The sequence below is a fragment of the Maniola hyperantus genome, chromosome 2 (genome assembly GCF_902806685.2).
Source record: "Maniola hyperantus chromosome 2, iAphHyp1.2, whole genome shotgun sequence".
Lineage (NCBI taxonomy): Eukaryota > Metazoa > Arthropoda > Insecta > Lepidoptera > Nymphalidae > Maniola > Maniola hyperantus.
The window spans coordinates 7,163,198-7,190,947 of NC_048537.1; the positions used below are offsets into that span (position 1 = coordinate 7,163,198).

Sequence of the window (27,750 nt, forward strand, 5' to 3'; positions counted from 1 at the left end):
ATTCGCTCCATTCGCTCTCATCACAGTGTACACTTAAGTTATAGTTATGGGTACTTTAAGATTCATTTTTAATAAAAATGTTATGTAAGATTTTCATGCAAATAAAACTATAATTTTTCAAACCATTCTTTTTTATTTCATTTCTCTAAAAATAAAGTCTTAAACATATATTGTAACAGTTGATCATTATACAAAGTATTATCTGAAAATACATTAAGAAATTGTGACATTGAGATGTCGTTATATTTAAAATATATATAAACTAAACAATACATTCCACAAAATGAGCTGAAATAGTTTTGCAGTACTTTGTTGTTATGAATCCACTTCTTACAGTTGGTTTTTAGAAACATTTCATGATAATCCATTGGTTTTCGACCAAACGAGTCAAAATATTCACCGACACCATTAGTACCCACGTATATCGCTACCCAGTGAGATCCAGGTTTTGTATCGGGGTCTAAATTGGATATTAAATAAGCTGGTGGTGTTAAATATATCGGTATCTTATTAGCTGCAAATACATTGAAGTGAATATTTGCATCAATTTTTTTTAAATAGTTTTCTATCTCTTTGGTATCCATTGAAACTTTAATTATAAATAAATTAAAATGTAAAATAATCTTCTTTACTGAATGGATGGTTAAGAAATGACTTAAAAAGTAAATATCTCCATTTATATTAATTCTTAACTGTTGTAGTCTAAACTAACGTCTCGATTTTTATTAATTTCAATTACGTTATCAAACTCTGCGTATACTATGCAATTAACAGTTGTGGTTAGAGCTTTTTCGAATCGAACTTCAAATCTTACACTACCCCGTTTAATAAGGTTCCAGTGGGAGTTTGAATTAGCAGATAAATCAGGAGTTAAATCAAACGCAAACAGACAATATCCATTTTTATACTCTTCCTTAGAGACATCATTTCCATCATTCAAAAAATGAATTCCTGTTCCCGAGAATAAAGTATGGTATGCACTCGTGAACATATCATTATCAAAAGACGGTGTTAATGTTTTTGATGGTATCGATTGGCCATCAACATATAAACCGAACAGATTAAGTCCGTGATTACCAAAATTAAAAGGATTTGTATTTAGAGTTCCATTGAAAGCAGAGTTTCCCACGAAACCAACAATACATCTTTTGGGAATTTGTCCTAAAAATACATTATCAAGCATTTTTCCTTGGATTCCTGAGGGTATCGTTAACACTTTAACTTCGGCACGGGTGACAGGATATTTAGCGGTTGTAGTAGCTAATACTTTCTCATGTGCAATTAATACACTCGGATTGATCCGAACTTTACGCATTATAAGGCTAGCACTAGATATATGCACTTTGAATTTACCATCTGCAGAGGAACACATAAGATTGAAAGTATCTTTAGAACGTACTAGTTTTAGACGCATTTCAACACCGTTGATTAAAAACTTATCTTGATTAAAAATATCAGCGTGTATGTGTCCAATCATTTCAATAGTTTTACTTTCCTTTGCTAATTCTTCTCTTTTTGCGTATCCCTGATTTGAAGCATCACATGAATCCATTTTCGAGGTGGTATCTTTATACCATAGACCACAAGTGAGATGAGATTTCTTGGCAGCTGTACCATAATTAAGCAATGTCTCGATGTAGGCTCGATACCCATAAGTGTTGTTTGGAGGTGATACGAGCTTTTGATTTAAATATATGTCAACCTGACTAAAAAGTGAGTGTAACCAATTGTTAACTGGAGCAACATTAGCCGTCTCCGCAATGTTAGTTGCATCAGTATTCTGAACTTTAGCTTTTATGTGAAGTAGGGTATGAGATAAATCAATGTAATCATCTCCATTTCCTGGTACTAAGAACTCAATGGGTCCATCATCGGTCAATGATGAAATGGGGTTGTAATGAATCCACTGACCCCCCTCAATACTTGTTTGAGTCGATGGTAGAGCAAACAAATCCAACTCAGATTTTACGCATTCACAGGAGTTATGATGTAAAAATGACATTTTTAAAATTTTAACTTTTATGAAAAATATCCTGAATATTACTCTGTTTAATTTTCTTAGTACCTTTCCGTTTGAGAGTTTTTTTAGAAGTGGTACGTTTCCTCTTTTGTCGCCTAATTTTATAGCCTGATCCTCTCATTATTGAATCAATTTTTTTATCAGCTTTTTGTTTTAGATTCGAAGTTGCTGTTTTTAAACGTGATCTGATAGATTCATCCATTGGCTGCACATTTAACATATCGGACAATAGGCCCACACCAGCATTTAAAGCTTCTTTACCCACAACTTTAGCGCCATTTTTCAAAAGTGGAAGAACAGATCTAAATAATCCACCCAAAAAACTGCCAATACCATGACCTCGCTGATAAGGTGCTCCCTTATAAATTGCACCTACGCCTGTACCAGCTTGATGAGAATAATAATGTAAATATGGGCACGGCATTTTACATGCACGTTCACTTGATTCTCTTAAAATGTAGTTTAATACACGTTGTCCCAAACTGGAATGGTACTTTCCGACCTGTACTCGTTCTTATATCTATTTCTATTACATCGAACTCTCTGCGCATGACAGGTACGTAATGAGGTGGTGAAAAAATATGCATTTTGTTTGCCCCGTATATATAGACTGTAGGATCTAGTGGTACGATTCTGAGAAGAGGGGCCATCGCATCTCCAACAATTTGTGGTTCTATTATATCACAATAAATGAACAATTGAGATGGCAATCCTAATTTTAAATTATAAGGATATGTTCCAGTTTTATGCTGAATTAGATTCGTATTTGGTTCAAAACCCAGTTGTAAACATAACTTGGTTGATAACTTAAGTACATCAATTAAGTTATCCTCACATAATATTGATACTTTATTATTTATTTCATCATAATTAAACATTATTTCAACATCAGTATTTTTATTTAATTCAGCTACAATATGAGCAATGCAGTCATAGTTCATGGCAGGAATACGGTTTCTATAGTGTACTAATGATTTAATATCGTCCTCGGGTATCATAATCCATTTTGATGTAAAAATAACATTTTCATTTTCTCGAACCGTATACATAGTGCAAGGATATTGAATTTCAACAACTCCAACGTACCATTCTCCTTCCAAAATAAGCGCTTTTGGTAATTTTGTTGAGAACATGGTCGTTGTGTTTTCCGGGAAGTATTCCATTGAACTATTACTAAGCAAAGTTAAATAAAAATTTTCTTCCATCATCCTATCTGATTAAGACTGGATTCTAAAATCCAACTGTTAAATTTATCAGGATAACCTTTCCACTTGACAAGTAATTGTTTTCTGTTACCTGAGTAGCGAGAGCGTACTATTTTATCAATTTTATATCGAGTGGTGGGGTTATATGTAATTTTTTGCAATTCATCCTCGTAAAACGTTCCTACAATAGACTCATCTTGAAGATCTTTGAGGGTATAGACAACCTTAGACATGCTTTTTTTTATGCCGGATATAATAAATATTTCATCACTCCAATTTGTTTCATACCCTTTTTGAAAAATGTGTTTATATTTTGTTATCCTTACATAATCACCAATTGAAAACTTAGTTTGCTGTCTAACACTTATTTTATTGTTGAGATTTCCATATAAATTGTTCCAAACTTTCATGATGTTATTAAAGTTAACTTCAAATGGACACATTTTGATGCTCGAATGAAAGCTATGGTTATAGGAATAGAGTAAATCTTGTAAAACGTTAATATAAGTATAGGTATTTTTATGTGTAAAATAACGCCACATTTTAGTTTTTAATGTCCTTTGAAATCTCTCAACTATACTAGCTTTAATATCTGGGTTGTTGGTTGTGTAATAATTAATATTTTTACTTTTAAAGTATTGTCTAACATCTTTTGATACAAATTCAGTTCCTTTATCAGATTGTAAGTGGGTGGGAGTTGCTTTAGCTTCAGTAAATATGCTTTCAAATGCCCGTTTTATACTTTCTGAATTCTTCTTTTTAAGTGCTCTAGCGAAAGCGTATTTACTAAAAACATCAATAACACACAGAATATAATTAAAACCTTCATTATATTGAGAATAAGTACGCATATCACTTAAATCTGCTTGCCAAAGTTCATTAAAGTTAGATAATATGTATTTGTTTCTTGGGAATTTTCGATGCACAGGCTTGTGTAACGTATAAGTTTCCTGGGCTTGCAACCACTCTTTAACTTGTTTCCTATCCATTTTACCTTTTAATGCTCTGGCTAATTTATCTATGCTACTGTAACCAGCTGGGTTCGAAACATCATAATAGATGTCTTTAATGTCTAGTATGGATTCCATCTTTCCCAAATGTCGTGTTTCTTTCTTAATGCGTATGATGTTAAAGTTTCACGACTCTTTTCATCATCTGAGGAACTATGTCTTCTAAATTTTAGCGATTTATCATTAATTTTTTCAAAAGCTTGAGAATTACCGATACAAGCCGATGGAACTCCAATATTTTTTAGAGTTTCAATAAATTTTCCCCATCCAGCAGGTTTGGGGCGTTTTAATGGTCTTAGTGTGTAATTCACTAGATCAACTATATTACTGCCATCTACAATCTCATTATCTATGACTATTAATCCATCATTTTTCCAGTTAATTTTGTCTTTATTGTTTAGGAGAGTGTTCAACAATATATCACCTTTTTTTCTATACGTTTTTGGTATGAGTTTGCTTATATAAGTGGTGGTATATAAAATATTAATTGATGAATCACGTACGTGCTTATCATCCTCAGAGTCCTCATTAACTGCGAAATCATTATCTTTACTTTCCTTTTTAAGGAAGTCAGTACAATGTTTTTGTCCATCCTCTACTGTCACCGGTAGTATTAATGGTTTCCTCTCTTCCCCGGTAAAATGGAGATATCTTTGCAAAATTTGCATATATAACAACCATTTTTCACGGTCATCCATTTTATTTTTTAATATATTTTTCATTTCTTTGTCTAATCGGGATAAAGAATCGTCATGTATAGTATCTCTTGATTTCAAGCGTTCAATAGCCTCTGGTTCAATAAGAATCATTTTCTTTGTGTACTCCATTTTTTATACTAAATTGAACAATCCATTCAAAACAGCCCCCAATATAATCGGTAGAAATGCTCCTCCTTGCTGAATGATAATGCGTTTTCTTAATTTACCTTTTCCTTTCTTAATTAATTTTCTTAATATAGTTTTGTGTTTTTTCAGCTTAGACTTCTCACTATCCTTCAAGGGTACTTTACCATTTAATATATTAAAAATGCACTCACTAATGCAATCAATTTCTTCGTCCTTGCAAACTTTTAATAAGGCTGTACGAAATTTAGGTTTAAGTGTGAGTAAAGCCTTTAATAAATCTTTATGAGTTTTCACACGTCCAAACATTATAATTACTATTATCAATGAATTTTAATATTTAAATCACATTTGTAGAAAAAAAGCAATTTAGTTTTACGATACTTATGATGGGTTTTCTTGCTTCTTTATACTTTGGGGTATTGTCCTTAAAAATTTCTTTGATATATTCACATACACAATTAATTTCCTCCTTTTTAAGAGAACGAAGTAAAATTTTACGATATTTTGGTTTAAATGTTTGTAATGCACTCAGCTTTTTTATATCTGACGTTGTGTTACCTTCAACCATTATTTGTTACTAACAAGAATCGGGTGATGCTCACCATATTTAAACCCCTTTTTGGGGACATATACTACACATTCATTAGTAACGGGGTCTATTTTGCTTTTAAAACGACATGAATCACTTGTATTTTGTTTCAAGTCAATCATTAAATAACCAAAAGGTTCATTAGTAGCATCTTTATAGGCTTCCTCAATAAATTTTGCATTGTCTGGAAACACTTGACGAGCTAAATGACGAATCTGTGTACGGTCTCGTGGATTTTTGAAGTAAATAATGTAACTTGTGTTCAGTGAAATATCTCGTTGTCCTCTACCTTGATGAAATAGATTTTGTGTAATGTAAAATACACTTAAATTTCGGTGATGGCTACCTTTAGTAAAATATCGACAACGCGACCATCTGACTCTCTCATAAGATCATCAATTATAACTAACCGAGGATGTTTTCCATCAAACATGCTCATTTCAGGAATTCCCTGGATATATGTCACATTTTCTAGATTATAAAGAGGTTGCATTTCATCATAGCACCATAAAATTTGGTCAAACCGTATGTTACATAAATCATTACAGTGCTTCAGGAAATTTGTAACAAAATTTGATTTACCACAGCCACTTGGGCCTGCTACTATAGCAGTAAATGGATGGAGAAAATGAAACATCGTAAATAAATGCGTGTGACTTTAATTAAGGCAGATAAGGAAATGAATAAAAAATAACATATTATTTCTTTTAAGGATCAATTAAAACAATTTTATTTTCCTTTGTATATTATTATCTTAAATATAATAATATTATCTTAGCTCTACTTACTATGTCGAACTATTGCTAAAATTAATCTTAAATATATTTTCTTAGTTCTATTTATTAACTATACATTTTTATAATTATAACTAGTTATACATTTCAATACGTATCTACATATTATATACGTAGAAGTTCTTTTGCTAAAGAAAACGTGTTCTACACACAAAAATAGCATCGATAAACCTCACTGTTCATTATTATTTAATGTATTTATTTTGTAATGCCCCCAAGCTAAAGTGTCAGTGGAGTTGTTGATTAAAAACCGTTTTGTGTCTGAATGTGATAACGATATTTTATTATTTTTTTGGGTGAAAACAACATGCTTTATAGATCTAAATCTATACATTTCACATATTTCATTTTTTTGCTCAAATAAGACTGTTTTGTAATTCTCCATTTTAAATTTTTTTGTTACTGATTTGTTTACTCCTTTTGCTCTAGCAATGAATTTTTTTTGTGTATTAAAAGCGTATACTTTTGATCTCAATCCAACAAATTCTGTCAAAATCACACCATTGTTTTCATCTTTAAAAAGACCAATTTTCTTTTTATTTATTCGGGGGAAATCAAATGCATTATCAGGGGGATAATCTGAAGTATCAAAGTATTTATTTAAATCAGGTTTAATATCCTCATAAAAATTATCAGTGATAATGTGATAAATGAAGCTGTCAGTATCAGTATATAACATTTTACAATTTGGACCATATTTGTTTTTCATATATTTGTAATGAAAATCATACATAAGCGTTTTGGAAATATCCAAAATACATAAACCTAAATAGATGGGTTTGTCATATAACACTTTAGTTTTTTTAAGTTGAATTGCAACAAAACTTTCAGAGAATATTGAAAGACTATGAAATTCAGGTCTCGCGATAAGTTTCTGTGCACCAGCGACTTTTCCTTTATCTTCCCAATGTGTACATAATTTAACATCTACCCGTTTTTCAACATTTTCCATTGTTTTCCCGAAAATGGAATTATTCATTAACTTATAGAAATCTTTTTCAAAATCAGAATGTGCAGATGTACGTAACTGGGTATTCAAATCAATATATTTTTGTAACCAAGGGCTTTGATTGAATTTTAAAATCCGATGGACTTTCCCTAGCTTTAAGCCCATTTCTAAACATTGTTTTAAATTTCTATAATGAATAACATACTTAGTTTTATGAAATAGGTTCGGCACTAATTTCAAATTTTTACTCCCTCCTACGAGTATATTCTCTGGACATAGTGGAAAATCGGTATGTAAGTCGTGTAAAATTTGTGGATATTCTAAATCTACTTCAAGAATATAGCCTACGTCAGAATCAATTGGTACATTAAAATTAGTGTCACAATTTACCCATTCAAAACCACCTGTAGGAAGGTATTGAGACATAGCCCATCCATATAAATTATTCGCGTCTAAGTACATGAGATAAGATGATTGAATTTTCTCATCAAAATTCTCCATAAACTTATTATTTGCTTGCGCATAACGGTTACTGCATTGCGAAACACCGCCACGTATACCTGATTTTATGAATGCAATTTTATCGTAATCTGTAAGCAGATCCAACGTTACTTGTGTATACTTTAACATTGCGTCCCAACTAAGACCTGGCGCTGTATAATATTGAGCAGGATCTAAATCGTAAGTTTTAATACATACGTTTCTAAAGTTTTCAAAAATATCCGTTAAAAGGAGAACATCTGTTTTGAGATATAAATCAGAGTAATCACTCATATTACGACATTTAAAATGATTCCAGACATCACTGGCATGTTTATAATCCTCATTTGAAATAGAACTGTTTGTAAGTGTGTTGAAAAAATTATCTTGAGTGGGGAGTGATGTCAACTTTAAGGATTCAAATGATGACATATACTCATATGGATACACACCTTTGCGTTTTAAATAAAGAAGATCCTTTTCATTCTGAAAATTTCTGCGCAATTCAATGAATTCATCATCATTCAAATTATTTGTTAAGGATTCTAAACTATACGATAAAAATTTAAAAGAATCAATAAATCTCAATTCAATTTGGTTTTCATCGATTTTTAACATTTTTGAAAACGAAATGTATCGTTCCTTATTTTGAGGTATGACCTTTACCACCCCTTCTGAAAAGTTTAACGCGTGTACAATGAAATGAGCATCATAGTTACTAAGGTTATGCAGAATTACAGGGATAAATCGAGGCGTGACAAATTTTTTGCTGCAACTTTTATGGCAGACACCTGTGAAAACGCCAGTGTACTTATTATAATCTATTTTATAAGCTGAATCTAGTTTTTTATTACATATATAGCATATAGTTGCTCTATTTATTTTTTCATTAATATCCTCTGAGAGGGGAAGTGGATTGATTTCAATTAAATATTCGTTATAAATGCGGTTGACGTCGTCATTTAGGTGTTCCATAAAAACTTTTGAACAGTCACTACCCGTATACGTTTTGTATTTAGATAGACTATCATTGAATGTGCATTTGATATAGTACCCAAAACTATATACTTCATGCTTTTGAAAATTTGTTGTATATGAGGTAGATGGATCATTATCACATCCTTGTATAGGATTTAAAAATGCTTCAAAATCTGCATATACAACAAAGGGTAATTTTAACTTCCTCTCGTGTTTATGGAATGTTAGTTTAGCTTTGTTAATGCCTGGTAAATCTGTTCGAACATGATTACAATCGAACTCCTGGTGAGATTTTAATTTACACTCTGTTTGAAAATAAAGCAAGCAACCGTCGCAAATATAGTTCGCGTGTTGATGTCCATTTAATTGGCAACTAACTAGTCGGGATAGGTTTTTTATATAACAATAATGACCGGTAGAACTATTATTTATGTGAAGTAAATTTACGTGTTTTTGTTTTCGGCATTTTGTGAAATAGAGTGGACCAATGACCTTTGTGGAATTACTTTTAGTATCACGTTCAAGTCCAAAAACATTAATACTAATATTATTTAAGCGCTCAAATTTATATATATCTTTCAACTTTACCGGAAATGGAATATCTTTAAAACTTAAAGAGTTTTGTTTAGATGCATATGAACTCACTCTGTCTACATGATTGTTAACTGGATACAATGCGGAAAGCACAGCCCATTGAAAACATTGATAGTCATTATTTTTTACATTAATTACAGCATGCTTATGTTTTATATCTAAGGGTAGATCTATATATGAAGATCCTCGTAACGGGTTAAATTTATTTATGTTTAAATCAATGTAATTAATTTTTTTTAGACTCCAACCACTATCTTTCTTTTCAAAATTACAAACTTTATTTGAAATTTCATCATGCAAATCTGAATAAATTTTATTGATTTCTTGCTCTAAACATAGAATATAATTAATGGTTTGAAAATCAAAAGAATTCTCTAAATTTTTTGTTGTTTGAATAAATTCCCCACTTAAAATGCAATTTACTTTAATTGCCTTATATTCCTTTAATAGCTTATCAAGCAACTCATAAATAATATTTTTAATTGAGTTTAGGAAATATTCAGGTGTTTCGAATTCTGAATTAGACGACGTATTCTCATTGGAAATCCTGTATGTTACTATTCTTCGACCGAAAGCGTTTTCTATTATTTGCACATTAGCTAAGTTTTGAATGGAGCTATTAAGAAGTACATTATTTATATGTTTCTTGCTTTTAAGGTGGCTGGTATAGTATTTTTGATTAACATTTGTTTTACAATAAGGACACTCGACACTGTGATTGTTTGCGGGACTTACAAATGAGGTAGATCCTCCCTCCGTTGATGTTGATGTCGTCAATAGCCCCGTAGAAGTAGAAGGTTCTTGAGAACATGGTCGCTTACTCGAAGACTGTGTGAGCACAGTAGCCTTTCTTTTTACTCCGGCTCCAGTTTGCCCCGAACTAAAAAATAAAAATACAATAGTTAAAAATATGTTCTGAAAAATACACCTTACAATTATCTTTATTGGAATATAATTTACCATTTGAAGCACACATATTACAATATGCTATCATAGGAAACACCCCATCAATTTCATCACAAACAGGGGATGTCATGGAGACAGAATGACCACTACATGGAGTATAAAACGGTTTAATATCTGGGTCCTCTAACATCCATCTAGGGAGTCTATTAGATATATACCACAACCGGATGTTTCTATGAAACTTATTTAGCACAAATGATTTAGTAAATACACTTATTTCATCACTGGAAAAAGCTTCCATGGTTATTATTTTTCTATCACAACTTGTCTCTGAATGGACGTTACTAGAGCTAAGCCCGGATATTTATACACAAAAAACCCCCTCTCTGTCAGCAATGTGTTTAAACAAGTTTGAACTTCAGGGTCGAGGATGGCGGCATTACATTAATAATTTATAGTCGCACACCTAATATTCGATGAAATTTTTGAAATACAATAGATTAAAATAAAAACTGCTCGCGGAAAAAAATTAAAAAATACTCACGAATAAACTTGATCTCGTTCGGTTTCCATACATAGGTCAACTAACATCGTGTTCAATTCGACTTCTTCACAAATTGCAACCATTTCTTCATCGTAGACCGAGTTGTTCAGCTCACACAGTTGAGACAACATCGTTGTAGGTAGTAAGAAGGAATATGGCGCGACTGCTTTAGAACAGGACTCTTTTATAATTTGTTTCAAATTTGTTCAAAGACAAATGGTAGGGAAAGTACACATTATTTAAAAAATATATTTCCGTAAAGTGTCACTCACGGGTTACTGGCTTTTGTTGTGTATTCACAGCGGGTAAGGATCGCATTGTGTCTGGAAGACCAACCTTTCAATTGTTATATTCTTATCTTAGGGTTCTGTAACTCAAATAGAAAAAGGAACCCTCGATCGTGAATTTTGTTAATTTTTTGTTAATGAGATAATAAATATATTTTAAACTGACACGAGAGAGCATCTCACATATTTTTGCAAGAGAACACATTATCATAAAAGCTTGGGTTAATTTTTTGTTAGTCCTTCTTAATGGGATTATAAATCTTCGAAACAAACACGAATGTACATGCTCTGAAACACCTGCATGCGATATCAGTTTTTGCATCTACCTAAAGTTAATGGGCGATAAAAACAGATTGAGTGGACTAACTAAAAAAATCAACGACACGATCGATCGTGAATTTTGTTAATTTTTTGTTAATGAGATAATAAATATATTTTAAACTGACACGAGAGAGCATCTCACATATTTTTGCAAGAGAACACATTATCATAAAAGCTTGGGTTAATTTTTTGTTAGTCCTTCTTAATGGGATTATAAATCTTCGAAACAAACACGAATGTACATGCTCTGAAACACCTGCATGCGATATCAGTTTTTGCATCTACCTAAAGTTAATGGGCGATAAAAACAGATTGAGTGGACTAACTAAAAAAATCAACGACACGATCGATCGTGAATTTTGTTAATTTTTTGTTAATGAGATAATAAATATATTTTAAACTGACACGAGAGAGCATCTCACATATTTTTGCAAGAGAACACATTATCATAAAAGCTTGGGTTAAGTTTCTACGAAATGCATTGCTATCAAATTCTAATTTACTTATTCATTATAAACAATATCAGTCATCCAATATGGTGATAACATGATAAACTCGTATTTAAACATTTTATGAAAATACAGTCATACATACAGAAAAATACCTCCTTTTTTAAAGTCGGTTAAGGACAAAATTGTAGAAATGCATGGATCGACGGGTGAGGGGATAAGGGGCGGGGGGCATTGTTAAAACCCCCTGGCGCCGGAGCAGGTACCTTGTATCCCCGATGAAAAAATGAGAAAGTGACGCCTTGGACATTCCGAAGTTATTTTGACGCGTGCTATCTTTATACTAATTGCGTAATAAATTTACGCATATTGTAATAAGTGATACAGCTCATTAGCCTTACGTAAATTTAGGTAAGGTTAGGTTAGGCCTGAGTCAAACGGTTCAAAACGGCAAAACTCTCGCGAAGTTTGATTAGAAAATTATACATTAGCTGGTGTATAGACTAGTGACTGATAGGAAAGGGCAAAAAAACAAGAGTCAAACGGTACTCATTGTTAGAGCTAGCGTAGGTAGCAGGTACCTACAGCCTCGCACGCGATCATTCACTAGATGAGTGGTAGGAGATTCCAATTGCCCTTTTAGTTTCCCGCTAACGACCCGATCGATATATGTTAGGTTAGGTTAGGTTAGGTTAGGTTTGAGCCAATGGTCTAAAAACGGCGAACATCCAGAGCCAATGGTGGTGGTCTTTTTTTGTGGGCGGGACAATTTTTTTTTCGCGGACCCCCCGGGGTGGTTCAGAATCGACTTTCTACACTACTATATTATGCAAAATACATACGTATCTAAAGTAAAGACTGAAAACTACAACACTTGGGTCACTCTTTTGTTGATCGTTACCTTTAAATATACTCTCGAGTGCGTTTTGTATCTCTATTATGAATTTTATACGCCATTTAATATGAACGTAATTTGTCTATAGTAAAATCTTATTGGCCAGGGGCTTGTCTAAAGTAGCATAGATAATAATATCATAATATTATAAGATACTCCATTATCTAATAACTAATTGATGCCTAAAATTAGAAAATAATGTTAAGGATATATACCTAGGCACTTTAATCGTTAGATACTTTTACTATATTTAAGAAACTAGGCAATTTTTAGTTGTGATTTTAATATGTAGGTACCTACTTCGCTAACAAAATCATTACTAAACTGAGTTTGTTGTAACCTCTTTTTTGAAAAAACCTTATTCCACGTGGATGAAAGCATGGCCTATTAGGTACAGCTAGAGACAGCTTGTATCTCGAATACGGATATAGGCTACTTTTTATCTCGGAAAATTAAAGAGTTCCTTGGAGTTTTTAAAAAACCTAATTCCACGCGGACTGAGTTGCGGGCATCAACTAATTTTTAATAAATGGCTTTAGTTGCTCTTATTACCTCCGCAAAGCCTCCGCAAAGCCAATGAAATCATGAGATTTAAAATAGAAATTGGGGGCGAAGTTAGATATTGAATAACGCTTAGATATTCACGGTCCGTTCTCATAGCAACAGGCGAGTCACAACGTAAACAGAACTTTGAGAATGCAAACCACAACCCTCCAGAGATTCGACCGACTAGCCCAAAATAGCTTCGTATCGTGTTCCTTTGTCTCCAACTGAGCGTTCAGCATTATCGCCAGACCAGCATAAATATAGATTTAGGTAATGTTTTTTGTGTAAGAAATCTATACGAATATTATAAATGCGAAAGTGTATCTATCTGTCTGTCCGTCTGTATGTCTGCTAGCTTTTCACGGCTCATCCGTTCAATCGATTTTGATTAAATTTGGTACATAAATATCGATTTAGGTCATAAATGCTGTTTGCCTAAGTAATCCATTAATACTAACGTTATGAATGCAAAAGTGTATCTGTCTGTATTTCTGTCTGCTAGCTTATCACGGCCCATCCGTTCAACCGATTTTGATGAAACGTTGCTTAAATAAATAATATTCGATCTAGTCGCTTCTGGTCAGCGATAGAACAAGTGCCCAAATATTCTACTTGTACATATTTAAATAATAGCATTTAATATATCCAGTCAGTCCAATAAATAAAATCACGGGTAATCCTTTCAAAAATATGTGATAGAAAAATACATTGTAATTTGCAAATCCAATGTTTGCAAATTATTAATTTGTAACATTGAATTTTAAAATTATTGTATAAAATTATTATTCCAAATTGAAGGCAGATTATGATAATGATAATTTAATAGCTTGAAACAAATGCCGATAATGATCTATATAATTAATTTTTTGCCTAACTCGATTATTAATTTATTGAATTGAATATTAAACATATTATACTAAATCAAAAGCCCAGATAATTATCAGATATGATCGCAATTTTTGAAATAAATTACAGTATAGATTTGCCGGCAATTAGCATACGTAATTACAAGTCAGTTACAAATAATAAAATACAAACACTCACGGTCGGAGGAAAGCCAAAAACATTTATCACGAGAAGAAACTTGACAACGCTGCCGTGAACAAGAAAACCAGAAAGAAAAAAACTCCCAGATAAAGTCGCGGAAAACAGCTATAATGGAAACGAATCATTAGTATTCAACGATAAAGCAAATGGGGTAATTCTCACAACTCTCAGCCAATTTTCTTGTTGCGACAGCTCAAGTTATTTGCATTACAAAAACTCACGGTCGGAGGAAGCCAAAGGCGTTTATCACGAGAACAGACTTGACAACGCTGCCGTGTACAAGGAAACCAGGAAGTTAAAAAAAATCGTCGTAGATGAAGCCGCGGGAGACAGCTATAATCTTCTATGGAGACGAATCATTATTCAGCAACACCCAAAAGAAAATGGGGCGATTCTCTCAACTCTCGGCCAATTTTCTTGTTGCCACAGCACAAGTTATTTGCATTACAAAAACTCATGGTCGGAGGAAGCCAAAAGCGTTTATCACGAGACGAGACTTGACAACGCTGCCATGAATAACGTCAACTATATACTCGAGTGATTGAAATGTTTGGTTATCTGATAGACTGGATAGTGTCACGTACCTCTGTGACACGTTCACGAACTCAGCTATAGCACGCGACAGGTCGAGATGGCAATCGGGGAGGGAACGGCCCGAACACCGGCACAGCCCTCGCGCTAGCTCGGTGCGGGCAAGCGCGGGTGACGTGCAAATGTGCGGGGCGTACCCCCGCCTCATACCCGGATTGCCATCTTAACCTGTCACCGATTATACACAACTGAATTATTGCGATGACAGTGGCCCAAGTAAACTATTTCTCTTTTGGATTTCGCGTCGATACAGAGTCGCGAAAGTCACGCCAAAACATCATCGCACTAAATGTGCTTGGGCTGTTCAAATTGTTCGAATAGAAATAGATTTTTTATTCAAATAAACTTTTACAAATACTTTTGAATCAACAAATGCATCTATCTACTGTACGCGGTCAAAAGTGATGAACACCAATCTTTAGAAGGAGATAGCAGATTTGTAGAGCACTGTCTCGGTCATTGAGACCGACAAAACGTCATAATATGGGTATGAGTGACAGAGACAATACTCTACAAAGCTTAAATGTCATTCTAAAGACCGATGTTCATCACTTTTGGCTGCGTGCTGTACCTATTTGTCTATTAGTACGCGACAGGTCGAGATAGCAATCGGGGAGGGAACGCCCCACACACCCGCACAGCCCTCGTACTACCCCGATTGCCATCTCGACCTGTCGCGTACTATATCTGTTTGATAATAATATTACCTTTGTAACCTGCTATGTGATTCTCTAAAGAACGGTTCAACGTTGCCAACATCGATGTGGTCTGCGAGGTAACATCGTACAGATCGACCAGGCCAGCAACGGTTGTAAATTTGTGATTCTGTAGTGGCTTTAAGCTCGTCGGCGATCTTATGGTTGAGACGGGCTCTACGATGTTATCTCGGATGAGCCAGTGATGTCATCCTAATTTTATTTTCATACCGATAAAAAGTTACGATTACGAAATATGGCATTTATAGTGGGTTTAAAATTCATTTATGATTACATTTGCTATTTTTATACAAAGTTAAAGCAATAAATGCAAAATACTATGAGAAATTATCATTATTTAAAAAAATCTTGGACATAGGCAGGAGACCTTTGCCTTTGTTTTGCATCATTAAAAAAAAAGTTGCTTCCCGCCGTGCAAGATGTCAGTCAGCACAAAATTAAAAATGGTATTGGTAAATTACTGATCACCTACACCCTTGAAAAACGATTACTCGACAAAAAACTCTAGTCTTAAAACAAACTGCACTTAATAAATCAAGTGGTTAGTGGAGCACTTATAATTCCTTTACTGCCATGGTGACTTCATAGGTCGTCACAACAACTCAAGAAATAGTGCGTGAACTTCGTCTTTGTACGTCGTTTTATCGTGTTTTGTTTTAAAATACAAGTGAGTATTTAATTAAACTTAATTTACTCCGATATCAGTGGTTTTAAACTTGTGTCAGACTGCCTATCAAACTGTTCTTTCGGTGCTGACCAACGATTTAATTATAAATTTCAGTGCCTCGCAATATTGCCCCATCCACTGCTCAACTTGAAAAATTGTTCAAATTTATGGAGTAAAAACCATGGTTAGCAGCTGGGCACGCTCGCACTGCCCTTGCTAGAGACCGTAGTCACCAAGCATCACCAAGAAGTTGGACAATATTGGATGAATACAAATGGCTGCATCAAAACTTGGCAACAATAGCAAAAGGTATGTAAATATTATTTTCAAAGACACAATCTACTTTCTAAGCAGAGTATAAATGTTAGTATCTACCTAGTGTTAAATGTTGTCATACAATACAGTATTGGAAAGATAAAAAAGATGATGCAAAGAGAAAATGCAGTAGCATGGTTATTGCTAGAAGAAAGAACAGGCAGTGGTATGGATGAAAATATAGCAGTAGCAGATCTAAATAACCTAATAATTGTTTCTCGTATGGGTGGAGAAAGTTTTGCAAAAGGATAGGAAGATTTTGAATTGTCTGTTATCTATGTTATCTCTATAAATGAATATTTAAATCCTGTTGGAACTCTGCTTTTCTGAGATAAGAAGTTGTCTATGTCAATTTCCGGGATGCAAGCTACCTCTGTACCAAATTACAAATAAATGCATAAATGGGTTAAATAGATGGCCCTTTAAGAATCCTGTGGGAACTCTTTGATTTTCTGGGATAAAAAGTATCTAGCTTATGTCCGTCCTTGGGATGTAAGCTAATTCTGCACCAAATTTCATCGAAATTGGTTTAATTTTTGAACCGTGAAAAGCTAGCAGACAGATAGACTCACTTTCGCATTTAAAGTTTAAGTAGGTATTAGGTATGGCTAGTATGGGTACGTAATTAATATGAAAAATTATTTAAAATAATAATATAAAGTACTATTTTTTTTCTTATTTCAGAATGATATATAAATGATGAAAGTTTACCACACTTGGAGAGTTATTTCGAGCCTGCGGTGTGTATAATAGTATTATATATTATATCCGTACCATTATATAAATGCGAAAGTGTGTTTGTTTATTGGTTTGTTAGTTTGTTGGTTTGTCCTTCAATCACGTCGCAACGGTGCAACGGATTGACGTGATTTTTTGCATGGGTATAGATAAAGACTTGGAGAGTGACATAGGCTCTTTTTATCCCGGAAAATCAAAAAGTTCCCGTGGGATTTTGAAAAACGTAAATCCACGCGGACGAAGTCGCGGGCATCAGCTAGTCTATACTAGCTTTTATACCTATGTATAAAAGAAAAAGGTGACTGACTGATCTATCAAAGCATAGCTCAAACTACTGAACGGATCGGCCTGAAATTTGGCATGCAGATAGCTATTATGACGTAGACATCCACTAAGAACGGATTTTTGAAAACTCAACCCCTAAGGGGGTGAAATATTGGTTTGAAATTTGTGTAGTCCACGCAGCCGAAGTCGCAAGCATAAGCTAGTATAAAATATACCTACGGATTTTTTTTGACTAGTTAACTATTTCAACTCTTTCATAATATCTCAACTGTGGCTGTTGCAGGCGAAGAACTCACAAGGGAGATTCATCATCATCATCATCATGATCAACCCATCGCCGGCTCACCACAGAGTACGTACGGGTCTCCTCTCAGAGTGAGAAGGGTTTTGGCCATAGTCTACCACGCTGACCATGTGCGGATTGGTACACTTCACACACCTTTGACAACATTATGGGGAACTCTCAGGCATGCAGGTTTCATCACGATGTTTTCCTTCACCGTTTAAGCAAGTAATATTTTATTACTTAAAAAGCACATAACTCCGAAAAGTTAGAGGTGCGTGCCCGGAATCGAACCCCCGACCTCCGATTAGAAGGTGGACGTCCTAACCACTAGGCTATAGGTCGGGGATTCCATCCCGGGCACGCACTTCTAACTTTTCGGAGTTTTGTGCTTTTTATCCAATATCACTTGCTTTAACGGTGAAGAAGAAGATCGTGAGAAAACCTGCATGCCTGAGAGTTCTCCATAATATTCTCAAAGGTGTGCGAGTCTACCAATTTGCACATAGCCAGCGTGGTAGATTATAGCCAAAACCCTTATCACTCCGAGAGGAGACCCGTGCTCTGCAGTGAGCCGGCTATGGGTTAATCACGATGATCATGAATTCTTCTCAAGCAGTGGAAGACACTAAAATTCCTGAGCCTCTAGCAGTTGAGAAGCTTTTAAATCCTGTGGGAATTATTTCATTTTTTTCTACCAAAAGTCTATAACAAAACCCGTCTGTTTTTCTATGGTAAAAAAATGTAAACTAAGTTTATATTGCACTTTTATTATCTTTTCCACACAAATATTAAAAACAAATGAACGAGAAATGTAATAAAATATATTATAATTAACTATTGAAAAACACTAACACACACACGGTATAAGATATAAAATGTACATAACATTAAAATATATGTAAATAGTTAAGATTAAGATAAGGAATAAATAAAGGCTTTGAAATTGAGAATTATCTTTTATTTATTATTGTATCTGTCTTGCACGCCACGAGCGATTAGCAAGGAGTTCTCGGCACCTTTGTCCTTCTTCTAAGCCCTCTGCTCTGCTTTGACGAGGATTCCTTTGCAGCATGCTCATTATCCTATGTTCTTCTCGGATTATGTCATTTGGAAATGACAACGCTGGTAATGTTGTAGTATGTTGTGTAAAACGTGCATGCAACATGCTAAGTATAATGAATCTTCTGGCCACCATCCCTGGGTCATAATCGCTATGAACTAGAAGGCATCTAAATCTTCGTTTTAAACTCCAAATAATACATACACCACTGCACGACTAGCTCTTGATGTAGGGGAGCAAATCCCTTTCTAACATTGCCACAAGTTCCTCCGTGATACTAAATATTCTTACATAATGCGTCTGTCGAGAGCAGACGAAGACCACGTATTTGACAACCTTTTGCACGCCTTTTTATTTCGTATTCCTCTTGTTTAGCTTCTTCTAATAAGAAAAATGTACTTGAGCTAAGCGAGCAGCCATCTGAAGTGAAAAACGATAAATAGTTAACTCAGATATTTTTTTATCATTTAATTATACTTACTATAGAAAATAACAAAATAAAACTCACATTTTCACCTTTCTTTTAAAGTTTTTCTATGTTTACAACGAAATTTAACTCGTGCATCGATGGTGCATCGTAGAGAAAAGCTACACCGGAGACGCTTTTCCGTTTGACACATAGAATCGAAGGCGAGGGCGTACGATGTAGTCGAAGGCGAGCAATTAGAATAGCAAATTCCATACATAAATGTCAAAAACCCGTTTCCTACATCGATCACACTCGCGGGTGAAGCGCTAGTGTCGCAAAGGTGAGTCGAACGCGATTAATAGAATAACAAATGTGCTACATCTAAGGAAACATCCGATGTGCGACCGATGTAAATATTATTTTACCTTAGAGAATCACACTGCTGGGCGTGGCTTTGTAGGGAGAAAGTGCGGATTGATGTGCCTCTAAAGTAAAAGTAGGTAGATATTATTTGCTGATTTTATTTTCAAAGTTAGGTCTGTATTAACCCAGCGGAAAAACAAACCACAGGAGAAAAGCCTTATCTCGTCAGTCCTACTTCCTGTAGGGTCTCCTAAGGACCATAAAGTGCCGTGGTCTTCTAGCTTCTTTCAAAGATTGTGTAGGGGATAGATTTGATACAAGCTGCTATTTATAGTTTAGGAGATAGGCATAAGCTGCTTGGGGACCCTCAAGTGTAGTGTGTGTACGTAGTATTATTGGTGGCCATTTTTATTTTTATATGTTTTTCTTTCGTTTTTGGGTGCACCTACATGAAAAAAAAATAGGACCTTGGATCCTTAAGTTCTGTGGTAAGTTCTGCCATTATAGATAAATCTTTACATTATTAATGAGTTACGGGGTCCTTTTTTGTGCCACATCCAATGTTATACATCTGAAAATGTGTTTGTTGGTTTGCTGGTTTATCGATTTGTCCTTCAATCACGCCACAACGGATCAACATGATTTTTTATGGATATAGTTAGACCTGGAGACCTGTGACTCAATTGCGATAGAATGACAGCTACAATGTCACGATCGCAATCATCTCTGATTGGTTGATGCTCGCTCACTATTGGCTACAATGTATTGTTCCAACAAGAATACCATAAATTCAGCCAATCACAACTTTTGCGATTGTAATAATGATTGATGCAGTTTTCTCGCAATCGAGCAGCAGGAGAAAGACCTGGAGAGTGACATCTACATTTATCTCAGAAAATCAAGGAGTTCCCACGGGATTTTAAGAAACCTAAATCGTGGGCATGTGTTAGTAGAAAATACTTCATCAATAACAGTTAATTTAGTAATGTTATGGTACAAGACATTTGCATCACAAAAACGCAGCGTTTGGGGAAGTCTAAACCATTAATCATACCTTGGGTAGAGGAATTTCACCGCAGCCGTGAACAATGTCACCGACACGCGAGTGATTGAGACTTTGTTTATCTGATCGGCGGGGGAATGTATCGTGCTACGAAATTCCAGGATACGGTTGAATTAGGCCACGAACATATTTTTTTGTGTAACTCAATTGTCAGAAGTATACACGCAATAAATTGGATTTTATGGTATTTATATACCTACGATATTTTTCTCCGGGTCACCACTTTGGTGTGCGGTCATTTTCATTTATACATTTACGGCTGAAAGTAATACTTAAATCCACCGATCTGTAATCTGAGGATATATGTAACTTATAACAACGTTGACATCAATATGATCATTGGTCTTGTTTAACAATTAGCAACAAAGACAAGTAGTCAGTAATTTATCGACAAATTATAGATTGATAGCTTATTAATTTCAGCAGTTAACTTATAAGGATAAACTGATTAATATAATCTATATATAAAAAGAAAAGCTGACTGACTGACTAAATGATCTATCAACGCACAGTTCAAATCACTGGACAGATCGGGCTGAAATTTGGCAAGCAGATAGACCTCCGCTAAGAAAGGATTTTTGAAAATACAACCACTAAGGTGGTAAAATAGGGGTTTGAAGTCGCGGGAATAAGCTAGTAAACATTAACCTCAAACAGCTGGGCCTAGGAATTTTATATGCAGATTATTTCTATAACGTTAACTGTGTAATAAATGGCCTTAATTGTATGAAATGTACGATAACTTGTTACTAAGCATGCTGTGTTTACCTATAATTGCTTATCATTTTGCGAAAGTATTTTGTATATAGTAATTAGATAAGGCTAGCTTTAAGTTTTATTGTATTAAAAAAAAAAAAAAAATTTTGTAAAATTAAAATTGTTATTTATGTAAATAATTGTTATAAGCTGTTGGTAAAACCAACAAAGAAAAATAATAATATAGCTATTAGACATGTGTCCGCTATAGCTTAACTTAACTGAAAACCGCTGCCGTGCCTATAGCGTACCATAGCGTTATTGTCGTAGCTAGCAACGGTTTTCAGCTAACATCTATGACGAACCACCTGACAACGCAACGCTGCCAACTGGCAACTGACAATGCATTGTTTGGTTTTTTGGTTACTAAAAACGCAATAATTATGCCTTCACTTTCTTTCTTTCACTGAAAGCTGAGGAGCGATTATTGGCTACCGGTTTAGTAACTAAGAACTTGGTAAACCAAAGCCGACCTTATCTCTATTATGCTAAGGCTTAACTGCACAAGTACTTGTCCATTACACTTTGATCTATCAATCTTAATACAGTTAGCCTTAGAGTAATAGAGATAAGGTCCTCTTTGGTTTATCAATCTTCGTGAAATGTTTTTGGTTAACTGGACTGTGGCAAACTATTCGTGCAGGCGTCCACTATAGTTTGACCTATGTCAATGATCAAATTAAACTTTGCTGCTATGAACTTAAGGTTGTGATTACTTCACGATATTCATGAAAGTCAAACTGGTTTTATTTTAGTGAATATGCGCGCGCTAGCTATACAGACGGTATTGATACGGCAGCTAGCTTAGTTACTACTACGGAAACCGCTGCGCGTTGCGCATATTAAATTAGTTGAAACACAACTTTGATACCGATATTCGGCAACGGTTATCAATATCGGTATAGAAACTAAATAACTGTTGATTAACCGTTGACATAAATAGCCAATAACGCCCATCTTTACTAGCTATGACGTAAATAATATGCATATTACTTACAATGCAAAAGAAAAACAACCGATCCGAACTAGATGTGTTTCAACAAGAAACAAGTTAACGTGCGAGCGCTCTACATTGTTTACAAAGGTGCGAAGTAAACCATACCTACTTGTGTTCCCGTGACTGCCTTATTACATTATACGAGCACCTCAACAAAGCCTCTTTCGTGCCTTATCTACGGAACCGCAAAAGGCTCATAAGCTCAGGTAGGTAACCACAAAATATATAGTAACACATTATGTGGTAAGATGGCTCACGGCAGTAACCTGTTACGCGTGTCCTCGCGTAACTAGATTGAATTTAGTTACAAAATTTCCTCGTTTGGCCCCTATTTCATAAAGTTTATAGCTTGGACTGCTTAAATAAGGAGTTAAGCTCATTTCACGCTACAGGATATAAATTACATTATAAACTAGCTGACCCGGCGAACTTTGTACCGCCTAACAGTCGATTATTTTACAGGCAATTTTTTTAATTTTTCACTTCGTAAGAACCATCCTCGTACTTCAAGGAATATTATAAAAAAAGAATTAGCGAAATCGCTGTTCTCGAGATTTGTGATCAGCAACACATTCAGCGATTCATTTTTATATATAGAGAAGAAGATATTTTTGCGTTTAAACTATCGTGAGTGATTTCCTTTCTACATATCTCACACCCGGCTTTACTCACGTGTTTTAGTCGACGTTAGTCTCAACCGCGACGAGTGCGCGAACTGACTCCCGTTGAAAAAGAAGCCCGGATGGCTTCGAAACTAGTCGGGCTAACGTCGACTAAAACACGTGAGTAAAGCCGAATGTGAGATATAATATCTATATATATAAAAGGAAAAGGTGACTGACTGACTGACTGACTGAATGACTGACTGACTGACTGACTGACTGATCTATCAACGCACAGCTCAAACTACTGGACGGATCGGGCTGAAATTTGGCATGCAGATAGCTATTATGACGTAGGCATCCGCTAAGAAAGGATTTTTGAAAATTCAACTCCTAAGGGGGTGAAATAGGGTTTTGAAATTTTGTAGTCCACGCGGATGAAGTCGCGAGCATAAGCTAGTTATAAATAATTTTAAATACATAATATCAAAAATTGCGGACAGGCAGGATTCAAACCCGCGTCTTTTGGGATCGCGTCCGACGCGCGACGCTTTGACCGCTACGGATCGCCTGCTGCCAGTGACGAAATTTGTGATATTTATATGTTAACTCAGTACTGACACGACTGTTAATGCCATCTAGTAGCAACACTTTTGCAGCTATTGAAACTACTTAAAGGCCCTTATAACAATGCAGCGCTTTGAACGAGAAATTACATAAGTATTTGCTTTTTACTATATTTTATAAAAATAATTATAAATGATATTAGGTATAGTTCGGTCAAGATTGGTGTTCCCAACATTATTTGTTCATGAACACATTTTTAATATTTTTTTATGCAATGAAACCACAAATTCACGGGTTTCGGATTTTTCCCCTTACGTGTTTAAATAATATTGGGTTTCTTCTACATAATATCTGTATGTGTAGGTATATGTTTCTTTCACTATGTGAGGTTAGTGCTTAGTCGCCTCAGTGAACCGACAATAATAATAAAGAAGAGAATGCTTGAATTTTGCAACTAAGTTTGAACATAAATGACCCTCTAAACTAACACTGCACGTGTTTGCCAAGTTTGCTTTCACTGTAGTAACACTAAACTTGCATTAAGTATCATACCTAGTCCGCGATAGGTTGAGATGGCAATCGGGGTATGAGGCGGGGGGACGCCCCCCACACCCGCACATCACCTGCATTCGCATTCACCTGCTTAGCGCAGGGGCTGTGCAGTTGTACGGAGCGTTCCCTCCCCGATTGCCATTTCGACCTGTCGCGTAATATGTAGTAGGTAGGTATATTATTGCTGTACTGTAATATCCACATCTGCTTCTATTAGTATGCAGATTTTTTCAAAAATTAGATTTGTTTTTGGCCGAGTGAAGTGAACATTACCTACTCACTAATCAATCTATCTATACCAAATATTATAAATGAGAAAGTGTGTTTATCTGTCCGTCTACCTACTAGCTAATTTGACGGCGCATCCGTTCTTTAACCTATTTTGATGAAATTTGGTAGGTAGGTACAGCTTCATCCTGGGAAAGGTCCTGGAAAATCAAATAGTTTCAAAAGGATTTTTAAAATCAATCACGAAGGCATCAGCTAATTAATTAACAATGTAATAAATAATTACACTTTTACCCTTACTGAGTTTCGTAATCTTCATAGTACAATACTAGTTCATTGAGTTCATGTTTACCTACTCACATGCAACAATGGCTACAAAAGAAGGTGTATCCAATACGGCCGCAAAGGTATAACAATAATTAATTTATTTTGGCTCAGTAAACATTCACCGTTCCAGAACAAGGCGAACTAATCTGACCCCTGAACATAATCCTGGGTTACAAGTAAACCAGTCATATGGGAACGGGTAAATCGTCCACCGAGACCCAATCACAGGGTAGACGAAACTGTGGATAAGTATAGCCAAAGATTATATTATAAGGTTGACCCTTATAATCTTTCCCTTCATTCGCTATTAAAATGTCTAAGGGTCTGTTTCACAATCGCTAGATAAACTTTGTCTATCGGATAAATATGACACTTTGACAGATTTTCAATACGAAAACTGTTATAACGTCAAATTTATTCGTTAGATAAAGTTTATCTGGAGATTGTGAAACAGGCCCTAAACCTAATCTAGTATTTTATGTTCCTGTAGTCTTGTGATATAGCTTGGGTATGCCACGTAGTTCTTTGGCCCGATAGACGTTGGGTCCCAAGGTGCTGGAATGGCGATCTTGCAACGGAAATTGCAGTGTTGGTAAACACCCCACTATCAAATGAGTAGCAGGGTGTCATTTCGAAGAACCGTTAGAAGTTGGGATCCCAAGGTGCTGGATTGACGATCTCACATCGGAAAGCGGAGCACTTACAACCCTCACTGGATGAACGGATGGCATGAAACGAGTCGCTGGATTCAGGCGGCGTAAGAATGTAGCGTATTGAAGTTCCCACAAGAGACCTATGTCTAGCAGTAGACGTCTAACGGTTGAAGAGGATGATGAATCTTGTGACAGAATTCTTCGCAATCCATTCAAGTAACAAAATATGCATTGAGCTATTTTGTTCTGGAGTAAGTCTTAGAGAAAACGCCTCAATATATCTACTTTAAATCAATTAAAATCTTTGTCATTGGAAGCCGTAAAAGCTATTCTCAAAGGAAACAAAATATAATTGCGGGAAAATTCTTCTAAACATTTTTAAATAAATTGTTTAAATTAAAGTATACAAAGTACAAAAAACACTCCGACCGAGGTCATCAGCCACATTCTCTTTGGTTTACGCAATAATTAGAAAAAAGGGGAAAGAAGAGGTTCTCTTAACTCGTATCCCTTAATGACCGACCGCAGTCGTAACAAAATTAGCTTTGAGTTGAGGGTATTACCCTTAAATATTGTGCGTTCAGTAAAGATCTGGTTATGGTCAGAAAGATTTAATAATATTATAAATATTATATTTGAGTAGCTCATTCTCGCGATTTCTTCCGCGTGGACTACACAAATTTCTAACCCCTTAGGGGTTGAATTTTCAAAAATCCTTTCTTAGCGGATACCTATGTCATAATAGCTATGTGCATACCAAATTTCAGGCCGATCCGTCCAGTAGTTTGAACAGTGCGTTAATAGATCAGTCATCCATTTAGTCAGTCAGTCATTTAGTCAGACAGTTTTTATATATGTAGATATATAACTAGATAGATAGATAAAATTCATGACTATTATACAATGTTGTAGTAAACTAATCACTTAATTCATAAATACATACATGATAGGTATGTACGATTTTAATGTAGGCAATACTGTATACGGTCCGTAACTCGATACCTAATACAAAATAGTTATAAGCTTTTTTTAGTTAGACAAATAATCTACATAGTTACTTAAATGAATGTCTTAAGTTTAAATCTGCAGCATCATTAGACTCTGTTACTCCAAGCGAACGAGATATATAGGGTACCTCGTAGCATTAACCCTAATTGTAATTAGATTTCGTTATAAGTAATTTGGGAGATTCTCCCCGTCGGAGTCTGCGATGGTATAATTAGATACGTCGGTAATTAGACGGTAGACTACAAGAGCACTCGGGTCTCGTTTACTTATGCTCGGTATAAGCCTTTATATGTCTTAACATAGAGCCTTATTTGCAGCTTCAAAATTTCAAAATCTTGAACGTTCATTTGTCAGTGAAAGTTTTTATTTAATTTCACCTGCCAACTTCCGTAATTTAAATCTTGGATGTATTCGTATCAGATGTCTGGTTAATTCAATTTAGAATATGTGAATACTTACACAATCCGCCGCACTCAGAGTCGCTAATGGTTAGTTAAGATTGAGTTAAAACGAGACTATGTGAGAGATATAGCTCTGTCTCGTTTAACTCAATCTTAAGTAACAATTAAGCGACTCTGAGTACGGCTGTAAGTTGAACAAATTTAATCCATTAATATAAAGTTTAGTCGGAATTTTATGTTCTGTGGCTATTATTATGTAATAATAACAATATGTTATTCGTAACTGCCACAACAGAAAAAAATTCAAGAACAAAAAAATAAGTAATAATTAATATTATGCGTACCTACGTAGTACGTACAAGTAACCTATGTAAGGGGAGGGAAAAGCTATTTAGCGAATGAAGCAGAATGGAAAAGAAAACTCAATCAAGCGCACGAGTCGCTGTGATTTCTGGCCCTAACTACGAAAGATATATTGCGGACCGAGGTCGTCATTAACAGGAGTCGGCGTTGCCTCCCTGCCTGACGTTTTTGTGAATAACCTTTGCGCTACTTTTCATATGCGAGCCTAATTTACCGGGAAACATTTGTTAACTCGGTTTTCCTGTGTTAAATATTAGTACAATTAATTATTATGAGTAACGGTATAAATAAAAGAATAAACTGGCTGACTTATACACAAATGATGAAAATATATACATCAGTGA

The 27,750-nt window shown here is 34.9% G+C and overlaps 2 protein-coding genes and 1 long non-coding RNA gene across 3 annotated transcripts in view; 2 read left to right on the top strand and 1 right to left on the bottom strand.

Moving 5' to 3' along the window:
- Nucleotides 1–27,750, top strand: part of LOC117988729 (succinate dehydrogenase [ubiquinone] cytochrome b small subunit, mitochondrial-like) — a 126,192-nt gene that overhangs the window by 50,886 nt on the left and 47,556 nt on the right. The window lies entirely within an intron of this gene.
- On the bottom strand, nt 689–2,002 carry LOC117989553 (uncharacterized protein F54H12.2-like). Its single transcript, XM_034976920.1, has one exon. It carries the CDS (start codon nt 2,000–2,002, stop codon nt 689–691), a length of 1,314 nt encoding a protein of 437 aa, XP_034832811.1.
- Nucleotides 15,983–19,969, top strand: LOC138404356 (uncharacterized). The gene is made up of 3 exons (XR_011238340.1): nt 15,983–16,742; nt 17,433–17,488; nt 18,055–19,969. It is a non-coding gene; the product is annotated as an uncharacterized lncRNA (long non-coding RNA).

Excerpts from the sequence above, each read along its gene's own strand:
- LOC117989553 (XM_034976920.1), bottom strand. The coding sequence starts at position 2,002 with ATGTCATTTTTACATCATAACTCCTGTGAATGCGTAAAATCTGAGTTG.